This window comes from Lepus europaeus, chromosome 1, assembly GCF_033115175.1.
Source record: "Lepus europaeus isolate LE1 chromosome 1, mLepTim1.pri, whole genome shotgun sequence".
NCBI lineage: Eukaryota > Metazoa > Chordata > Mammalia > Lagomorpha > Leporidae > Lepus > Lepus europaeus.
Genome location: NC_084827.1, coordinates 2,205,783 through 2,224,356, shown reverse-complemented (window position 1 = coordinate 2,224,356; position 18,574 = coordinate 2,205,783). Strand labels below are relative to the sequence as shown.

Sequence of the window (18,574 nt, the reverse complement as noted above, 5' to 3'; positions counted from 1 at the left end):
TGCGTGTCTGTCTCCATCCAGAAGGACTCGGTCGCCCGCTCAGAACGAATCCAACGGTGCAGTTGTTGGCTTTCTTTGACCTGCTCTGCCATGAGGGGCCCTCCCCCGGCTTCGCCCCTGCAGGAGTGAATGTCCCAGGGGAGGCGGCCAGGGAGAGGAGGCGGCCCCTCTGTGTGCTCCCGCCAGCCTGTCCCTGCCTGTCCCTGCCGGGCAGCTGACGGATCCAGGGGCTGCACGGCAGGGTGCATGAGACACTGGGTGCTTCTGTGGTCAGACCCCGCGCCTCCCTCCCCCTGCACACGTGAGCAGGGGTCCTGTGCAAGCCGTGGCTCCTCTCCTGCCAGACGACTGTCCGTCTGCAGTGACCATCTTTCAAATGACATCATTTGAGACTTAGGAGGAAAACGTTTCTAACAGGGCCAGTATTCTTTTCAGTACAGCACACTTCTAAAACAATAACTTGTATCTCCTGTGAAGTACCGTTATGTGAGAGTATATTTAAAGTTTCGCTCTCTTGGGAGAGATTACAGACCACAGCGTGAATGATTGCTGCTCATTCCTTAAGCTGACTCAGAGCGAGGCGAGGGCCGTCTGGCAGCCGTGTGCACGCTCTGTGGCATTCATGAGCGGCCCCTGGGCTCATCTCTGCCTGCGCCTTGTCCTCCCTGCTAGGGTATCCGTCCCTGAGGGCCACTGCGCGTCCCGTTTCTCTCTCCCCTTCTCTCTCGCTCTCTTTCAGTTTTGTACTGATTATTTGAAAGGCAGAGACAAATGGAGAGAGATCCCATATCTCTGGTCACTCCTCAAATGCCTGGAGTTCAGCCAGGACCAAAGCCATGAGCCTGGAACTCAGTCCGGGTCTCCCATATGGTGGCAGGGACCCGGCTGTACCCTCCCAGGACCTGCACTGGCTGGATGCTGGAGTCAGGAGCCAGGGCCAACAGGAGCCTTCCGGTATGGAACACAGGCATCTTAACCACTAGACCAAGTGCCCACCCCCCACCATTCATCTTTTTTTAGGATGTAGTTATCTGGGGGCAGCGCGGTGACACAGGGGTTTGTAAAGCCACTGCCTGCGACGCCAACATCCCGCATAGAGGCTGATTTGAGTCCGCTGCTCCGCTTCCAGTCCAGCTCCCTGCCATTGCGCCTGGGAAAGCAGCAGGAGATGCTCAAGTACTCAGGCCCCTGCGTGGCAGACCAAAGGCAGAGTGGCAGAGCGAGAGGGAGAGGCAGACAGAGATCTCCCTCCAATGGTCCACCCCCAAAATGGCCACAATGGCCAGTGCTGAGCTGGGCGGAAGCCAGGAGCCAGGAGCTTCTTCTGGGCCTCCCGCATGGTGCAGGGGCCTGAGTGCTTGGGCCATCTTCTGCTGCTTTCCCAGAGCACTAGCAGGGAGCTGGGTCGGAAGCAGAGCAGAGTAGCCGGGACTCGAACCAGCACCCACATGGTGTTGGAGGAGGCGGCTGAACCTGCCACGCCACAGCGCCGGCCCTGCACCTGACTTCTTTCTTGCTGTTTGTATACTTTGGGCAGAGATTCAGAATGGATTTGACATTGTCCTTGTCCCCTCCAAAAATCTGACCCCCACCTCACTTGCAGCTTTGAATTTCAGTAAAATATCCCGAACGTGGAATTATCGCGAGTCATCTTGGAACGCAGCGCTCGGCAGCGTTGGCTGATTCGCCCTCTGGTGCAGCCCGCACTGCAGATGGAAACTCTGTACCCGATAAGCAGAGACCCCGGACGCTGGTGACCGGTTCTACCTTCTGTCTCTCCCGAGTTGGTTAGGCCAGGCCGCTCGCGTGAGCAGAGTCACGTGGCGTTGTCCTTTGTCTCTGGCTGGCCGCAGTCAGGATTCCCAGTTCGTCCGTGTTGGAGCGTGTGTCAGACTCCAGTCCCTGACGAGGCCGAATCCTGTCTCATGTAAGGCCGCGTCGTGTCCCGTCGATCCGTCGTCATGTCCCGTGGATCCGTCGTCATGTCCCGTGGATCCGTCGTCATGTCCCGTCGATCCGTCGTCATGTCCCGTCGATCCGTCGCCATGTCCCGTCGATCCATTTATCAGCTGCGGAGGTCAGGGCTGTTTCTGCCTCCTGGCTAGCGATTCATTCCGCCTGCGCCTGCCTCCGTGGGAAATGAGGGTCCTGTTAATGTGCCCTGGGGAGCGGATACAAGCACCTGTCTCGTGGGCGGCTTGTGGCTCAGATGGGGACCCTGTGTGGGGCAGAGTGGAGCCAGGCCATGAAGCAGAGCAGCACGTGGCCGGGGATGTCACGGAGATCTGGGCGGCCATCCAGGGCCTGAGCGTGTGTCAGGACGATGGGCTCAGCCAGCAGGAGCTGCCGCAGGGCAACCCGAACAATGCTCCACCCTCCTGGGCGGGGCCGGTGGCCCTGCCTGCAGGGGGGACTGGCCAGGCAATCTAGGGAGCTCACTGAGGACGCTGGCCACGGCCAGCCCAGTGCACCTCCCTGGGTGCCTGTCGCCCCGCTTCCTCTCCTGTCCTGGGATTTCAAGGCCTGACAAGTCGAGGTGCAGGCAGTGCCCCTTTAAAATCGCTGGTGTGCGTGGGTGGCTTCCCCCTTTCACCACACGGCTGACCAGGGAGGCCGCTGCTCCTGCAGGGAGGTGACCCCGGGGGCTGCTGAAACCCCCACAGATCGTGCCCCTGAGTGGAGGTGCTGTGGAGTGGCTCGCCTGGGGGCTGGCGAGGCTTCGAGAGCACCCTGCAGGCCCAAGGACAGCTTGACATGTCACAGAGGCCGGGGAAGCCTGAGCCGGAGGAGACGTTGGAGACACTGCCACCCCGTCGTTTTTCCATGAGGACTCTAAGGCCTGGCGGCTGACCCACAGACAGACACCCAGCCAGCCGGCGGCAGCAGAGGGGACCCGGGGATTAAAAGTATACCAGAAGGCAGAACTGAGATGGTCACAGGACATGGGATATGGTTGCCAGTCTGTATTCCCGTCCGCATAGATAAGAACTGTGTGAACCCACGGACAGGATGCTTAGGGAGCAGGGTTACTTTCCTAAGCCTGTAGAGTTCCTCCGCCTGTGGGGTTCCGCACCAGTGTGCCCTGAGCATGTGGCCCCGGACAGCAAGCCCTGGGGCCCAGCAAAGGGACACGCAGACATGGGCAGCAGGCAGCTCCTGGGCGGAGAGGCGGGCAGACAGGCACGTGGGAAACGCCAGCCTTGGCCGGCAGCAAGGAGAGGCCTGCGGGGCAGGGAGGGCTGCTTTCACAGGTGCCACAGAGGCGCATGGTGTGGGGTGTGTGTGTGTGTGTGTGTGCGCGCGCGCAGGCTCCCCGGGCCTCTGTGATGCCCGCCCGAATACCCCCTTGCACTTGCACACCACACCTGTGTCGACTCCGTGGAGGGTTCTGGGATGAGCGCTCCCCCGCAGACAGGGCCCTGTGCTGGGCTGGCGCAGGCCCGAGCCAATCTTTGGAATGCTTCCCATGAAAGAGGCTCTGCCTGGGAATTTTTTTTTTTTTTTTTTAATCTGTCTCTTCCTTTTCTTGTTTTGTTCTGGGAGCAAAAGCTGCTTCCCAAGCCACAGTGACATCAAAGTGTCGGAGCGCCCCACGTGCCTCAGCCCTTGGACAGTGGCGCTGGCCCTGCGGGGGCAGGGCGGGAGCAGGGCGGGGGCGTCGCTAACCCCACTCCTTCTGCTGTCTGGCAGCTGGTGTTGCGAATCAACGCCATCTACGAGGCCCGGAGAGGGAAGAAACGCGTGAAGAGGCTGTCCCAGTCCACAGAGAGCAACTCAGGAAAAGGTAGCGCCCCGGCCGTCCCTGCTCGGCGCGCAGCCCTCCCGCGGGTCTGGCAGCGGCTGCTTGCGGTTTCCCAGTGGCTCGCCACGGAGCAGAGCAAGCGGGACCCTGGGCAGAGTCCACAGAGCCCGGCGTGCCACGGGGCATCGCGTCCCCCTCCCTGTGCCTCGGCCCCCGTCGCCTGACCCCGGCTAGCAGCCACTCACTGTGATTATTCGATATAAACACACAGCTTCTGGGGCCTGGAGTTTTCGGGTGTGCGGAAAGCGCTGCCTGCTCTAGAACTCACTCTGCGCTGCCTGCTCTAGAACTCACTCTGCGCTGCCTGCTCTAGAACTCACTCTGCGCTGCCTGCTCTAGAACTCACTCTGCAACCTCTCCTTGCTCCTTTGCCCTAGTGACAGACGAGAACAGCGAGTCTGACAGTGACACCGAGGAGAAGCTGAAAGGTGAGGGCGCAGAGGGGCGGGGCGCACACGGGTGGGTGCCCAGGCGCAGTCAGAGGGCCCAGGGTGCCCGGGGCGGCCCAGGCCAGAGCAGCACCGGTCGGCCTGTGCGGCCTCAGCTCCAGAGACCCAGGGTGGCCCTGCGGCCGCCGCTGTCCCCTCGTGAGAGTGCTGTCTCTGCTCTCAGGCCGACAGGATGCAGCTGCCAGCGCAGGGCCGCCGGGGCCTCGCCCCCTTGGCCCTCCTGTTCCAGTCACTGCACGGTCTCAGGGCCTCCAGTTCCTCTTCCATCCGTGACCCCTGTGACAGCAGTGACCCCTGTGTGCCTAAAATCCTCTGATCTAGATCCAGGCTCTAGTGAGTTCTCCACATTCCCCAAACTCGTGGGAGAAGCCAGAGAGAGCCAGCCCAGGGCGGCCGGAGAGGCGAAGGGCACCTGTCGGCTCCGGGGCCCCAGCTGCTGCCCGGCTGCCTCCGTGACGCACTGGTGGCGGGCAAGGGGGTGGCTGGGAGCTGCTGGGAGCGCCGGGTCTCTGCCAGCTGAGTCACACGGGATGTTTACTAAGTCCCCAGCCCCAGAGGCTCGACCGTCTGGATTTTGTCACATCACACAAACTGAAAGACCAAGGGAAGGACTGAAGGGAGGGTCAGTGTCCCCGACCCAGAGACAGATGGCGACAGGGGCTTCCTGAGCCGGACAGCAGAGCCAGGGCAGGGCAGCGTCCTCCCCGCCGCGGGCTGCTGGCCTGGGGGTGGGGGGGCTCCTCCCGGAAGCTTAGCCAGGGCCCCAAAGAGCCTGCTGCTAACTTGTTAGATGGGCAACCACTTTGGAGATCAGCCGGAAGTGACAGAGCCTGTGGCAGCTCTGCACAGCACCGTGGCGGGTGAGTCACGCCAGGCCCCGCGTCTCTCTCTCTCTCTCTCTCTCTCTCTCTCTCTCCAGCCCACAGCCGCCGCCTGGTCCACGTGAAGTCCCGGCTGAAGCAGGATCCTCGGTACCTGGCGCTTGACCGGGAGCTCATCGAGTACCAGGAGAGGCAGCTCTTCGAGTACTTTGTGGTCGTGGCCCTGCACAAGAAGCAGGCGGGGGCTGCCTACGTGCCAGAGCTCACCCAGCAGTTTCCTCTGAAGGTACAGTGTGGCCGGGCTGGGCCTCGGGGCGTCGGAGAGCGTGCAAGGCTGGGGAACACCTTGCCTTGTCCGGAACCTTGCAAATGATGAGGGCGGGTCAGAGGGAGAAGCTGCTGTGGGGGAGCTTGGCAGGGCCAGAGAAGAGAGGTGCTGCCCATGGTCACAGGCTGGCCGCAGCACCCCCCAGCCCGAGTAGCATCACACGGTGTCCGTGTTGAGCACCTGCCCGGGCACCGTGGGCCTCCAGGCACCGTTGTTCACGGCCACGTGGGTTTGGATCTGCTGTAAATTAAATCGTGGCATCTCCAGTGCCACGACTCTTCATGAAGACTGACATGACACAGATAAGTGATCCTTAGGCGTTGACGTCAGTGTGAAAGAGGTTTCCCCACATTCTAATTCAGTTCATCTAGAATTTACTGAGAACGCGTGATAGGCCGTTGTCTGCTTGGCCCCAGAGGATCACAAAGATGGACCAGATGTGTTTCCTGTCCCCCCCTCCGCGCCGTGGTCACAGACTCCCTCACAGGAGGGCACAGCCCCAGCATACCAGAAACGGGGACAGCCTGCAAGCGCTCAACAGGCAGAATGTGACGACGTCCGATGTCCGTGCAAACCCAGCGCCTCCGAGGAGGTGGGGGGAGCGCCTGTCCTGCACCGGCACCTCCCAGGGCCTGGGACCTGGTGCACCCCCTGCCACCTCTCCTGTCCCCTTCAGCCCCGCCCTCAGAGTGGAGAGTGAGGAGGTGGAGGAAGGAGACCGGAGGCACTCGCTCCCCCTCCTCCAGCTGCAGGCCTCTAGGGCATGCTCCCCAGAAGCCCCCTGCTGTCAATATGCCCAGAATCCGGCTGGGGCTGCTGGTTACTGTGCCGCCCCAGTCCCTGCCCTTGGGGACCTGCACAGCGGTGTCCCCATGTCAGTGCCCGTTGAGGATCCAGGGACAGAGGCACTGACCACAAAGTGGTAACTAACGGGTCCCAGAGCTGCCGGAGCTCCCAGACTCCTGGATAGCACGTGAAAGCCGGTTCGGTGACAAGCTGACAGACCCACCACACAAATATGAGCATTGATTCTGTTTCTTTCCCGCTCTTTTCTCATAGTATTACTTTCTTACAAAACAGGGGTCATACATTGTATGGTTTTGAATCGTACTTCACGTACTGTTTTATAAACTTATCAGTGTGCAGGGCATTTGGGAAGTGAACCAGCCGATGGGAGTTGTCTTCTTTGTTTCTTTGTTTTGTTTTAAGTTTTCAGCTTTTTGTTCAGTGAGAGAAATGCGTAAGAGAGTGAGGACCCTATCTAAAAGAGTGCGAAATCGGGATTCATGCCGAGCACCGGGAGTCAACCACGTGGAGGAGCAGACCAGAGAGCATGGGCAGGGCCCGAAGGCACAGGGGCAGCAGGCGGTCAAGGGAAGAAGGGAAAAAGGGCCAGGCCAGTGTCTATAGGTCTCCCTCTCTGTGTCTCTGTCTCTAAATTAATAAAAAATTAAAATCCCAAAACATCTTTATTATTATGATTATTTGACAGGCAGAGTTAGACAGTGAGAGAGAGAGAGAGAGAGAGGTCTTCCTTCCGTTGGTTCACCCCCCAAATGGCCACTACGGCTGGCACACTGCGCCGATCCGAAGACAGGAGCCAGGTGCTTCCTCCTGGTCTCCCATGTGGGTGCAGGGGCCCAAGCACTTGGGCCATCCTCCACTGCACTCCCGGGCCATAGCAGAGAGCTGGACTGGAAGAGGAGCAACTGGGACTAGAACCCGGTGCACATATGGGATGCCGGCGCCGCAGGCAGAGGATTAACCAAGTGAGCCACGGCGTCGGCCCCTCATTTTTCAAATTACATAATGCTCCCTCACATGGGTATGCCCTAACCTGTTTAACCCATCTCCTTCTGTTGGAACTGTATCTTGCCGCCAGTGTTTCTCCATCTCTATGCATATGTATATATCTTATACACATACATGTATCTGTGTGTATAGGTATTGTGTATTCTATACATACATACACATGTGTGTACCATACATGTGTGCACATGTGTGTTTATACATGGATGCATGCATGTGTATATGTGTGCACTATACACATACACGTGTGTGAAAATATTTCCGTGCACATGCATGTGTATAGATATATTTGTGTATTTTGCATATACATGCATGTGTACATGTGTGTTCTCTACATATATGCACATGTGTATGAATGTATTTATGCATATACATATACACGTGTGTATACGTGTGTTTTCTATATGCACATGTGTATGTGTGTGCACACACTTTATACGCCTGTGCATTTATCTTTTTATGCGGTAGTTATCCTCACGCATCACTGGCGAGCTGGGCTGTGTGACCTGGGGTGGCTCTCACCCGCGGTGACCGGGCCGTGTTGCCGAGTGCTGGCGCTCGAGTCCCTGCAGGATCCGCCTCAGCGTGGCTTCCCCGTGGGGAGTGTCGCTGCTTCCTTCTCTCTGCTTTTCACGCTGGCGGTTTTTTAAAGATTTACTCGTTTATTTGAAAGAATGATCAACATAGAAGGGGGGGGAGTCTTCCATCAGCTGGCGCACCGCCCAAATGACCGCAGCAGCCAGGTCTGGGCCAGGGACTCCATGTGGCTCTCTCACACCTGCCCTGCCCCTCAGGAAGCTTGTGTGGAGGACGGACCCAGGACTTGAACCCAGGTGTTCCAGTATGAGATGCAGCATCCCACGTGGCAGCTTAACAGCTGCACCAAATGCCTGCCACTGAGAGGCTGTTCTTTTTAAAAGATTTTTTTTTATTTATTTGAAAGAGTTCAGAGAAGGTAGAGAGAGAGAGAGAGAGAGAGAGAGAGAGAGAGAGGTCTTCCATAAACTGATTGACTCCCCAGATGGCCGCAATGGCCAGAGCTGTGCCAATCTGAAGCCGGAGCCCAGAGCTTCTTCCTGGTCTCCCATGCAGGTGCAGGGGCCCAAGCACTTGGGTCATCTGCTGCTGCTTTCTCAGGCCACAGCAGGAAGCTGGATTGGAAGTGGAGCAGCTGGGACTTGAACGCCACCCGTGTGGGAAGCCAGTGCTGCAGGCTGGGGCTTTACCCCACTGTGCCACAGCTCCGGCCCCTTGGCTGCAGGCTGGGGCTTCACCCCACTGTGCCACAGCGCCGGCCCCTTGGCTGCAGGCTGGGGCTTCACCCCACTGTGCCACAGCGCCGGCCCCTTGGCTGCAGGCTGGGGCTTCACCCCACTGTGCCACAGCGCCGGCCCCTTGGCTGCTTTAAAGCACAGACTGTGGCACAGTGGGGTGAGCTGCCTTGGCTTGCTGCTACCCCACCCCCCATCCAGTTTCGTGCTCATGTGGCGGGGAAGGCAGTGGGTGATGGCTCAAGTGCTGGGGTCCCTGCCACCCCTGCGGGAGACCAGAATGGAGCTCCTGGCTCCTGATTCCACCTGGCCCAGCTCTGGCTGTTGTGGTCATTTGGGGAGTGAACCAGGAGATGGAAGATCAGTATCTCTCTGTCTCTCTCTCCCCTCTCTCCCCCATCTTTAAATAAACTATGGGGCCAGCATTGTGCTCGGGCCCCTGCACCTATGTGGGAGACCCGGAGGAAGCTCCTGGCTCCTGCCCTCAGATCCACTGAGCTCTGGCTGTTGCAGCCATTTGGGAGTGAACCAGCAGATGGAAGGCCTCTCTCTCTCCCTTTGTAACTCTATCTCTCAAATAAATAAAATCTTTAAATAAATTAATTAACTATAGATTACTGGCCACTATTGGAAACAAAATAAAAAATTGATGGAAATTATTACAAAGAGAAATTAGATTAGAGATGGAAATTTCCAACCTTAGAAATACCTGATATTTCAAATTAATGATGGTAATTTTAGCCAATTTGTCTTTAAGTATTTTTAAAGGAAATGTAACAAGTATAAACCTATCAACAAAAGCAAAGCCTCCAATTCTCAAATATAATAAATAATGCAGGTGTTTTAGCTAAATCATTGTACACCATTCCTTTTTTGTTCCTGGGTGGTTTTTGGAAGCTCGGACTCCTTTTCCTAAACAAAGTGGGCGTGCTCATGACTAATCTCTGAGTCATGCCTTGGGACCAGCTTTGTGGCACGCAGGGTAAACTGCAGCTTGCAAGGCCAGCACGCCGTATCGGCGCTGGTTAAGTCCCGCTGCTCTGCCTGTGGTCAGAGCTGCCCCCGAGGGAGTGGGCCCAGCGCACCGGGCTGTCAGCCTCCCACAGGAAGGGCTCGGGGTGGGGGTGGGGGGGCAGTCCCAGCTGTGAAAAGTGGGCCATGTGCCCCTCGCCTCCTGCCTCCCTCTCCCAGGCCGGGTTTCACTCTGAACCTCTGTCGCCTTCTCTGTGCAGCTGGAGAGGTCGTTCAAGTTCATGAGAGAGGCGGAGGACCAGCTGAAGGCCATCCCCCAGTTCTGCTTCCCCGACGCCAAGGACTGGGCTCCTGTGCAGCAGTTCACCAGGTGCGTGCTCACGGCTCCCCTCTCTCTGGGCTGGGGGTGCAGGCTTGGGTAGCGCCCTGCCCATGTGCCTGGGAAGGCAGTGGAAGTTGGCCCAAGTGCTTGGGTCCCTGCCCCTATGTGGGAGACACGGAAGAAGCTCCTGGCTCCTGACTTCGGCCTGGACAGCCCTGGCCACTGCGGCCATCTGGGGAGTGAACCAGCGATGGAAGAGCAATCTCTCCTCTCTGTAACTCTGACTTTCCTATACATAAATTAATCCTTAAAAAAGGATCAGAGGCCAACCCCAGGAGTCCATTCTGCCCTTGAGCCATGCTGGTGGGACCCCGGCCCAGAGATTGGCCAGCCCGCCCGCCCAGTGTCGGGTCCGTCTGCCTGGTGAGTTTATCTGAGGCTAGCTGGGGATGTGCTGCCGGTCTCCGTCTTCATCCAAGGCCCTCACACGCTCCCTGGGCAGCCTGGGCACCTGCCCCTGGGGTGCGGCTGGTTCAGCTTTCTGCTGTCGGCCCCTTGCTAGGTCCCAGCGTTGCTATTGGCTGCTGTCTCAGCATTTGACCCCACGCAGTAGGCCGCACATCCTAGGGGTCTGAGGGCCGGTGGTCGCTAAGCCTCCTGCAAGAGCCAGAGCTGCACCAGGGGCTGTCCCCAGAGGGGTCCGGGCGCTCTGAGGCTCTCAGCCTCGTCCCAGATCCGCACAGCCGCCTCACCCTGCAGCTCCCCAAGGCAGCTCCTCGGCCACAGACAGGAGTGACCACTGGGCTGTGTGCCATGGGCTGGCCCAGGCGATGGAATTGGCAAGGGCTCGGGGCAGAAAAGGTCTCCCCCCAACCCGTTCCCCTCCAGACATTGGGCCCTGTTAGATCCCGGCTCCCTGCCCGTCACCCCAAACCTACCTGCAGGTATCAGCCCCGGCTCCCTGCCTGTCACCCCGAAGCTATCTGCAGGCGCCGGCGTCTCAGCGCAGAGGGACAGGCTGCCCGCGCAGCCGCCCACTGCACCCTGACGCAGGTCTGTTTCCACACACAGTGAAACGTTCTCCTTTGTCCTAACCGGAGAGGATGGGAGCAGAAGGTTCGGGTACTGCCGCAGGCTGCTGGTGAGTGCGCTCGCCCGCCGGTCCCAGCCACGCCCGGCTGCTGGCTCTCGGCTCCCCCTCACCGGGGTACATGGGAGGGAGCAGGAGATGTGGCAGGTGACCCTGGCTGGTGAGAACCACGGAGAAAGATTGGGGTGCCCACGAGAGCCTCCCGGGCAAGTGAGAATCACGTCTGTTCTGACGGAAGCGTTCTTCCCACCTCTGCTTAGCCCAGATAGACCCTGGTCGCTTGGAGGGAGCATTGAGAGCAGGTGCTGACGAGAGGAGAGTGGAGCGGTCACCTGCAAAAGTCAGCACTCCAGTGAGGTGCTCGCGCTCAGACATTGAGGCCCGGTCCTCACTCAGGAACCGCTGAGCTCAAGCCAGCCCTGGGCCCGTGCCTTAGAAAAATCTTCATGACCATTTGCACTGCAGGTGTATTTCAGTCTTTGAAATAGGCTGGGGTGGGGGGGATAGGTTTAAAAAATTTGGAGTCCACTTTACCATGTGGCACATAATAAGTGTTCAATAAAAAGTTCTTAATTAGCGAATAAACAGTGTAATTACTGAATGATTGAAAAAGTTAAGCAGGATAATTTTATTGATCAAATTAAAGTATTAAAATTGATTTCCCTTTCAGTTTGAAAATTAGAAAAAATTTTTAGAAAAAAAGGTTAGCTTAGGAGGCCAGTGCTGTGGTGTATGTAGCAGGTTAAGCCTCCGCCTGCAGCACCAGCATCCCATATAGACACCGGTTCAAGTCCCAGCTGCTCCACTTCTTATTTATTTTTTTTTTATTTTTATTTTTTTTTTATTTTTGACAGGCAGAGTGGACAGTGAGAGAGAGACAGAGAGAAAGGTCTTCCTTTGCCGTTGGTTCACCCTCCAATGGCCGCCGCAGTAGCGCGCTGCGGCCGGCGCACCGCGCTGTTCCGATGGCAGGAGCCAGGTGCTTATCCTGGTCTCCCCTGGGGTGCAGAGCCCAAACACTTGGGCCATCCTCCACTGCACTCCCTGGCCACAGCAGAGAGCTGGCCTGGAAGAGGGGCAACCGGGACAGGATCGGTGCCCCAACCGGGACTAGAACCCGGTGTGCCAGCGCCGCAAGGCGGAGGATTAGCCTGTTGAGCCACGGCGCCGGCCAACCAGCTGCTCCACTTCTAATCCAGCTCCCTGCTGGTGCGCTTGGGAGAGCAGCGGAGGGTGGCTCAAGTGCTTGGGCCCCTGCACCCACGTGGGGGACCCAGAAGAAGCTCCTGGCTCCTGGCCAGATTGGCCCGGCTCTAGCTGTTGCTGCCATCTGGGGAGTGAACCAGCAGATAGAAGACCTCTCTCTCTGTCTCTCCCTGTCTCTGTAACCCTGTCTCTTAAATAAATAAATAAATCTTAAAAAAAAAAAAAAAAAAAGGTTAGCTTGAAAGATCTTCAGAAGTGGCTTCTCCAGAATTTCGCTGTGACGAGCACGTGTAGCCCGAGTGAGTGTCGGTAGGAGCTGCGGTGATTCGAGTAAGCAGGCCGGGCTCCTTTCCTGATGGCGTTGACCCACCATGTGCACCGCGATCTTTATTTGAGCACCGGAAGTGCTTTCCCGCTGCGAGATGGCAGGTGGCAGTTGCTTTCTTGCTACTCTGGCGTCCTGAAACACGTGGCCACGATAGTCTCAAAAATACTGAGGTCAACAATGAACCCAAACCCAAAAGCCTTCTTAATGCGTACTTTACCACTGTAATGGTGTCGGGGTGCTGTAGCATGGTGCGTGGACAAACCGTGGAGCTCAGCGGAATGCTGAGTGGTAGAAGCCCGGCACAGAGGAGCACCTAGCGTGGGATTTCAGCGGCAGGGCCCGCAGGTCCATCTAGGGCAAGGTCACGGGGACCCCGAAGAGGTCTCAGGCTAGCGGGGGCCCTGGGCTCCTGGTGTCGGTGTGTTTCTTCTTCTAGGGGCCGCTTTGTGAAACAGTGATTTGTGTGCTTTTCTATCTGTATTTTCTTAAAAGATCCGGGAGAACTGTGAAATAGATGCCTCTCCCACTTGATAGCAGAAAACATTTGCTTCCCTTCTTCCCTGAGATGTCCACACTCCTGATTCCTGTGTTTTTCCTCCCAAAGCCTGGAGGCAAAGGGAAGCGTCTGCCCGAGGTCTACTGCATCGTGAGCCGCCTGGGGTGCTTCAGCCTCTTCTCTAAGGTGAGGGGGGGAGGGGAGGGGAGGCTCCAGGAGGCTGGGGGAGGGGAGGGGAGGCGGGGCTCCAGGAAGCTGGGGGAGGGGAGGGGAGGTGGGGCTCCAGGAGACCCAGGCGACACCCCCCCCCCAGTACTTCCTGTTTTCCTAACCATTTCTTCTACTCTCCTCTGTTCTCCTGATTGGCTCAGGAGATAAGGGTTGGGGGAGGGCCAGGCCCAGGGAGTTGGGGAGGGGAGGAGAGAACTTAGTTGGCAATGGTGTGTGGGGGGGGAGAAGTTGCAAAGGGTCCTCTGAGAATATTCCAAGTGTTTCATTCTCCATCTTATACGCATTGTCTTCTGTCATACTAGCCTTTGCTGGGGCAGGGGTGGGGGAGAGGCGGGGCTCCAGGAGGCAGGGGGAGGGGAGGGGAGGGCAGGTGGGGTGAACCAGGGTACTTTGAGCAGTTCATGGGAAAATGGAATTAAAAGGTAAGTTTAGGGCTACATGCATGGCCGGGTGGTTCAGACACCACCTGGGATGCCCGCGTCCCCAGCTGTGGTGCTCGGTCCGAGCTCTGCTTCCCAGCCAGCTTCCTGCTGGAGTGCGGCTTCGGAGGCTGCAGGTAACAGCTCGGGTGCTCGGCTCCCTGCCACCCACGTGGGGCCCGAGTGGGACTCCTGGCTCCCGGCTCCCTGCCACCCACGTGGGACCCGAGTGGGACTCCTGGCTCCCGGCTCCCTGCCACCCACGTGGGGCCCGAGTGGGACTCCTGGCTCCCGGCTCCCTGCCACCCACGTGGGGCCCGAGTGGGACTCCTGGCTCCCGGCTCCCACCCAGCCCAGCCTTGCTATTGTGAGCTTATTAGAAGTGAGCCAGGAGATGGACGATCTCTCCCCTACACACCCCCCTCACTCTGCCTTACGAGTATTTTAAGATATTTTTATTGCAAAAAATTTTTAAATCCATGTACTTTTCATGATCTGTATTTTCTATGACCTTTGGAAAAATTACTTTTATGTACTTGAGAGTCAGCGAGAGAGAGCTCCCATCCACCAGTCTCACCACAATGCCCAGAGCAGCTGGAGCTGGGAACTGGGAATTCAGGTTGTCTCCACCGTGCCCACCCCTGCTCTGGGAGACAGGAGAGCAGGTGTGGAGCCCTCACCGTGCCCACCCCTGCTCTGGGAGACAGGACAGCAGGTGTGGAGCCCTCACCCATGCCCACCCCTGCTCTGGGAGACAGGACAGCAGGTGTGGAGCCCTCACCCACACCTACCCCTGCTCTGGGAGACGGGAGAGCAGGTGTGGAGCCCTCACCCACACCTACCCCTGCTCTGGGAGACGGGAGAGCAGGTGTGGAGCCCTCACCGTGCCCACCCCTGCTCTGGGAGATGGGACAGCAGGTGTGGAGCCCTCACCCATGCCCACCCCTGCTCTGGGAGACGGGAGAGCAGGTGTGGAGCCCTCACCCATGCCCACGCCTGCTCTGGGAGACGGGACAGCAGGTTGTGGAGCCCTCACCGTGCCCACCCCTGCTCTGGGAGACGGGAGAGCAGGTGTGGAGCCCTCACCCATGCCCACGCCTGCTCTGGGAGACAGGACAGCAGGTGTGGAGCCCTCATCCACACCTACCCCTGCTCTGGGAGACGGGAGAACAGGTGCTGGAGCCCTCACCGTGCCCACCCCTGCTCTGGGAGACGAGAAAGCAGGTGCTGGAGCCCTCAGTGAGGCCTGCTGGGTCTGCACTCGCAGGAGGCTGGAGGCGGGCAGTGAGCTGGGATGGAACGCAGGCCCTGCAGTATAGGATGCAGGCGTCCTCAGAGACCAGGCGTCCCCTCTATGAACTTCCTGAAGACCCCTGTGTTGTCTGTGTGTTTGTGTTACGTGTACATAAGAATCATTATGTATTGGTACTCTACATTTATTGAAATATTAATGTAATTTATTCTTTTCCTGAAAATGAGCCATTATATCAAGACATGAGAATTGCCGTGTTGAATTGGCCCATCTGTTACAGAAACCTGGGCTGGGAAAACTCCCTCCATCCGACAGGCACAGGGACAGTGGAGGATCAAGCAGTTTATTATGCCTGCGGGCTCAGCTGGAATCATTTCCCGAGAACTGAGTGGCAATGCCAGGTTTCTTACAATATTTGTAGGTTCATCGGCGTCACACCTTAGCCGTTACAGCATCGGTGGGTTTAAACTGCAGCCTGCGTGACCTAGGACCACACTTCCAGTGGTCATGGGCCTGGTGTGTTTGTAGAAGAGATGCCAGGGGCAGATTTGTTAGGACAGATGTATGGCTGGGGAGGAGGGGCCCACTTTTCTTTCTCTGTGGCCATATTTCCTCTACACATCCAGCCCCGCATTCCTGATGGGGGTCGGGGGACATAGAGAATTCCTAGGCTGTGTGATGCCAGTCAGAGAGGGCTTCCTCCCACATCCGTGTGCTGTGTCAGTCCAGCAGGAGCCCCCAGCCCATAGACTTACTCTATTTTTTAAAATATTTATTTATTTATTTGAAAGAACTACACAGAGAAGGGGAGGCAGAGAGAGAGGTCTTCCATCCACTGGTTCACTCCTCAATTGGCTGCAACAGCTGGAGCTGCACCGATCCGAAGCCAGAAGCCAGGATCTTCTTCCAGGTCTCCCACATGGGTGCAGGGGCCCAAGGACTTGGGCCATCTTCCGCTGCTTTCCCAGGCCATAGCAGAGAGCTGGATCAGAAGTGGAGCAGCCAGGACTCAAACCAGCACCCATATGGGATGCCGGCACTGCAGGTGGCGGCTTTCCGCACTATGCCACAGCGCCAGCCCCCATCCACTCACTAAATCCTTCTTGGCTATCTGTTTCCGTCTGGGCTTTCTGTTGGAGAATGCAAATCCCTGTGTGTACTGTCCACGGCTGTTCAGCATCACTTCTAAGAACATTCCTCCCCCTGAACTCAGAGCCGTCCTCAGCCTCCGTGGTCCTGACCTTGGTCCTTCCTGCCGGTCTGTTGGAAGAATGCATGCAGTCAGTGTCACCTGAGACGGGGTCTCACCCCCACTGCCCCCGGGGTGCAGATCGGTTCACGTTCAGGTTGTAGCATGGTTTACGTTACCGCTCAGGCCAGTCTTCCTCCTGGGTTTGTTCAAACATGAAGTCGGGGGGGGGGGGGGGAGAGTGCTTCTGGAAAGTGAGAAGTGAGACGGCACCTGGGAAGGAGTCCAGCTCCTGGGGGAGGCTTCGGAGCTTACAGAAACTTCATTTCTAGGTCCCGGGGACCTGCTCACGTACCTAGGTGACGGCTAGTCCCGCGCTCTCATGTCTGTTTCTGATCAGGGATGTCGTAGGCGTGTGCTAGGAGGGCAGCGACATCTCGGGCTAATCGATGCCAGCCCTGGAGCTGTTTCGGGTGTGGGACGAGGACGGCCGATGGCACGTCGTCCTTTAGAGGCACAGAGCAGCTCTGTGAGTCCCTGGAGGGCGGGCAGCAGGGTAGCTGCTGCTCCGGCTGTGCTGCGCGGCCACCTGGAGGCTCCGTGCGGCCACTGTCTGTCCTCCCAGATGTGCAGGCCAGCTGTGGCTGCTCCGCTGGGCTCCCCGAAGTCGCGAGCAGGCTGGGCTCGGCTGCTGGGCTGGCTGGTCTCTGCGCTAGGCTGCAGGTCTGGGCCGGGCTCTGGTGCCCGTGTCTGTCATCCTCGGACAGTGAGCTGGCGCACGCTTGCTCACCTCGTGCTGCCGGCGGAGGTTCAAGGGAGTTAGAACAGGAAAGGGGCCACCGTGGCCGGGACCTGGAGCTGGGCGAGCCACCCGTGCCGCACACCAGCCCGGCGCTGTGTGATCTGTTCTGCGGTACTGCTTCCCCAACTGTCATTTTTAGACATGTTTCCCTAATTCTGGCCCCGAGAGTCTTAATTTTGTGTCACATTATTTGCCCGTGCTAAAGAGTACGTAGCAGAACGTGCCTTCTGACAGCTCAGTGGCATTAACGCGTTCACACAGTGATGCTGCCAAACGTTCTCGTCCGCCCACACGGGGACTGCACCTTTCCACAGCCACTCTGCTCCCCTCCCCTAGCTGCTGGCCGGCGCCGCTCCGCCTAAGTGGAATCACTTTTGTGTCTGGCTCGTGTCCCCAGGGCTCACCCGTGTCGCAGCGTGTGTCAGAATCTGTTGTCAGGGTGAGCAGCGTTCCGCCGTGTGTGTGTGGCACGTGTGTGTGTGTGTCTGCCCTCTTACCCTGATGGACATCCGGACTGTCCGCACCTCTCGGTTACGTGAGCGTGGGTGCCGGTTCAAGCCCACGTGTCAGTTCTTTCAGGCGTGTCCCCAGAACTGGAGCTGCTGGGTCAAAGGGTAACTCTGCAGTGATTTTTTGAGGCACGTTCATACGGCCTTTTGAATTTTAATAAATTTTATTTAGCCCAGTCCATTCAGAATATTGTTATTTCAATATGTAATTAATATGAAAAGTTGTTGAGATATTTTGCCTCCTTCATTTTGTATTTTGAAATTCAGCGACTATATGTAGGACAAATCCCCGTTCAGACTACCCGTACTTCGGGGGCGCAGTAGCCACATGTGGCGCTGCTACAGACGGCGTTGTTATCTGGACTGTGATGGACAGCTAGATGGAAGACGCATTTGGATTTTGAGTGACAGCTTTCCTGAGCTGTGGTCCACCTGTGCAGCCCCTCATGGAGGGCTGAGGCTCCTGTGGCTTTAGTGCATCCACAGAGCTGACCTCCACAGCCTCAGAGCGTCTTCCTCACCCCGGTGAGGAACCCAGACCTGTCTTCCTGCGAGTCCTGAGCCCACTTCCGGTCTACTCTATGCCGTGGATTTACCCTTCCCGGCTGTCTCGGCTACACGGAGTCAGAGTGTGTGGCCTTGTGCGTCCGGCCCGGCCCTCGGCGCCGTGTGTTTCCAAGCTCACCCATGGTGCCCCGTCCCTTTCTGTGACCGCGTCGGGTCCCCCTGTGCGGCTGTGGCACGTCTGGTTTCTCCTGCCGTCAGTCCGTGGGCGCCTGGGCTGTGCCTGCTCTCTGTCTGCTGCCTGCAGTGGTCTGTTTTCCTTCCCCATGGGTCCGTACTGGGTGTGCCGTGTGCTGGGCCATGCGGTACCGCGGTGTCTAGCCTTCTGAGGACCCGCCAGACTATTATCCAAGGTGGCTTCCCTGTTTTCCGTTCCTGCCAGCAGCGACCGAGAGATCCAGTTTCTCCGCGTCCTTGCCAATGCCTGCTCTTACCGTTTTCTTAGCGCCATCCTCAGGGGCCTGAATGGGGTCCCTCATGGCTGTCACCTGCATTTCCTGGAGGCTGGCCCCCAGAGAAGCCGTCTTGACTGTTTATGTATCATGCCCCTTAGAGAGATGCAAACTGTTACAATGTCACTGTCTTCACATACCGGCCCCCAGGAACCAGTTTCCGCACGCTTGGGGTCGCTCCCCTGCAGAATGGGGGTGGGGCACGGGTGGGAGGAGAGCAGGGGCAGGTGCGCCTGGCAGGCATGGTGGCCCGCTGTGCCCC

At 57.9% G+C, this 18,574-nt stretch overlaps 1 protein-coding gene across 6 annotated transcripts in view; it reads left to right on the top strand.

Annotated features, from left to right (window-relative positions):
* DENND2A (DENN domain containing 2A) overlaps positions 1-18,574 on the top strand; it is a 125,826-nt gene that overhangs the window by 85,635 nt on the left and 21,617 nt on the right. For all 6 annotated transcript variants that reach the window (XM_062186360.1, XM_062186454.1, XM_062186095.1 and 3 more), the window contains exons 6-11: positions 3,691-3,784; positions 4,180-4,230; positions 5,171-5,358; positions 9,713-9,822; positions 10,846-10,915; positions 13,003-13,080. In XM_062186360.1, coding sequence (XP_062042344.1) covers positions 3,691-3,784; positions 4,180-4,230; positions 5,171-5,358; positions 9,713-9,822; positions 10,846-10,915; positions 13,003-13,080 — 591 coding nt within the window. The remainder of the gene's footprint in view (positions 1-3,690; positions 3,785-4,179; positions 4,231-5,170; positions 5,359-9,712; positions 9,823-10,845; positions 10,916-13,002; positions 13,081-18,574) is intronic.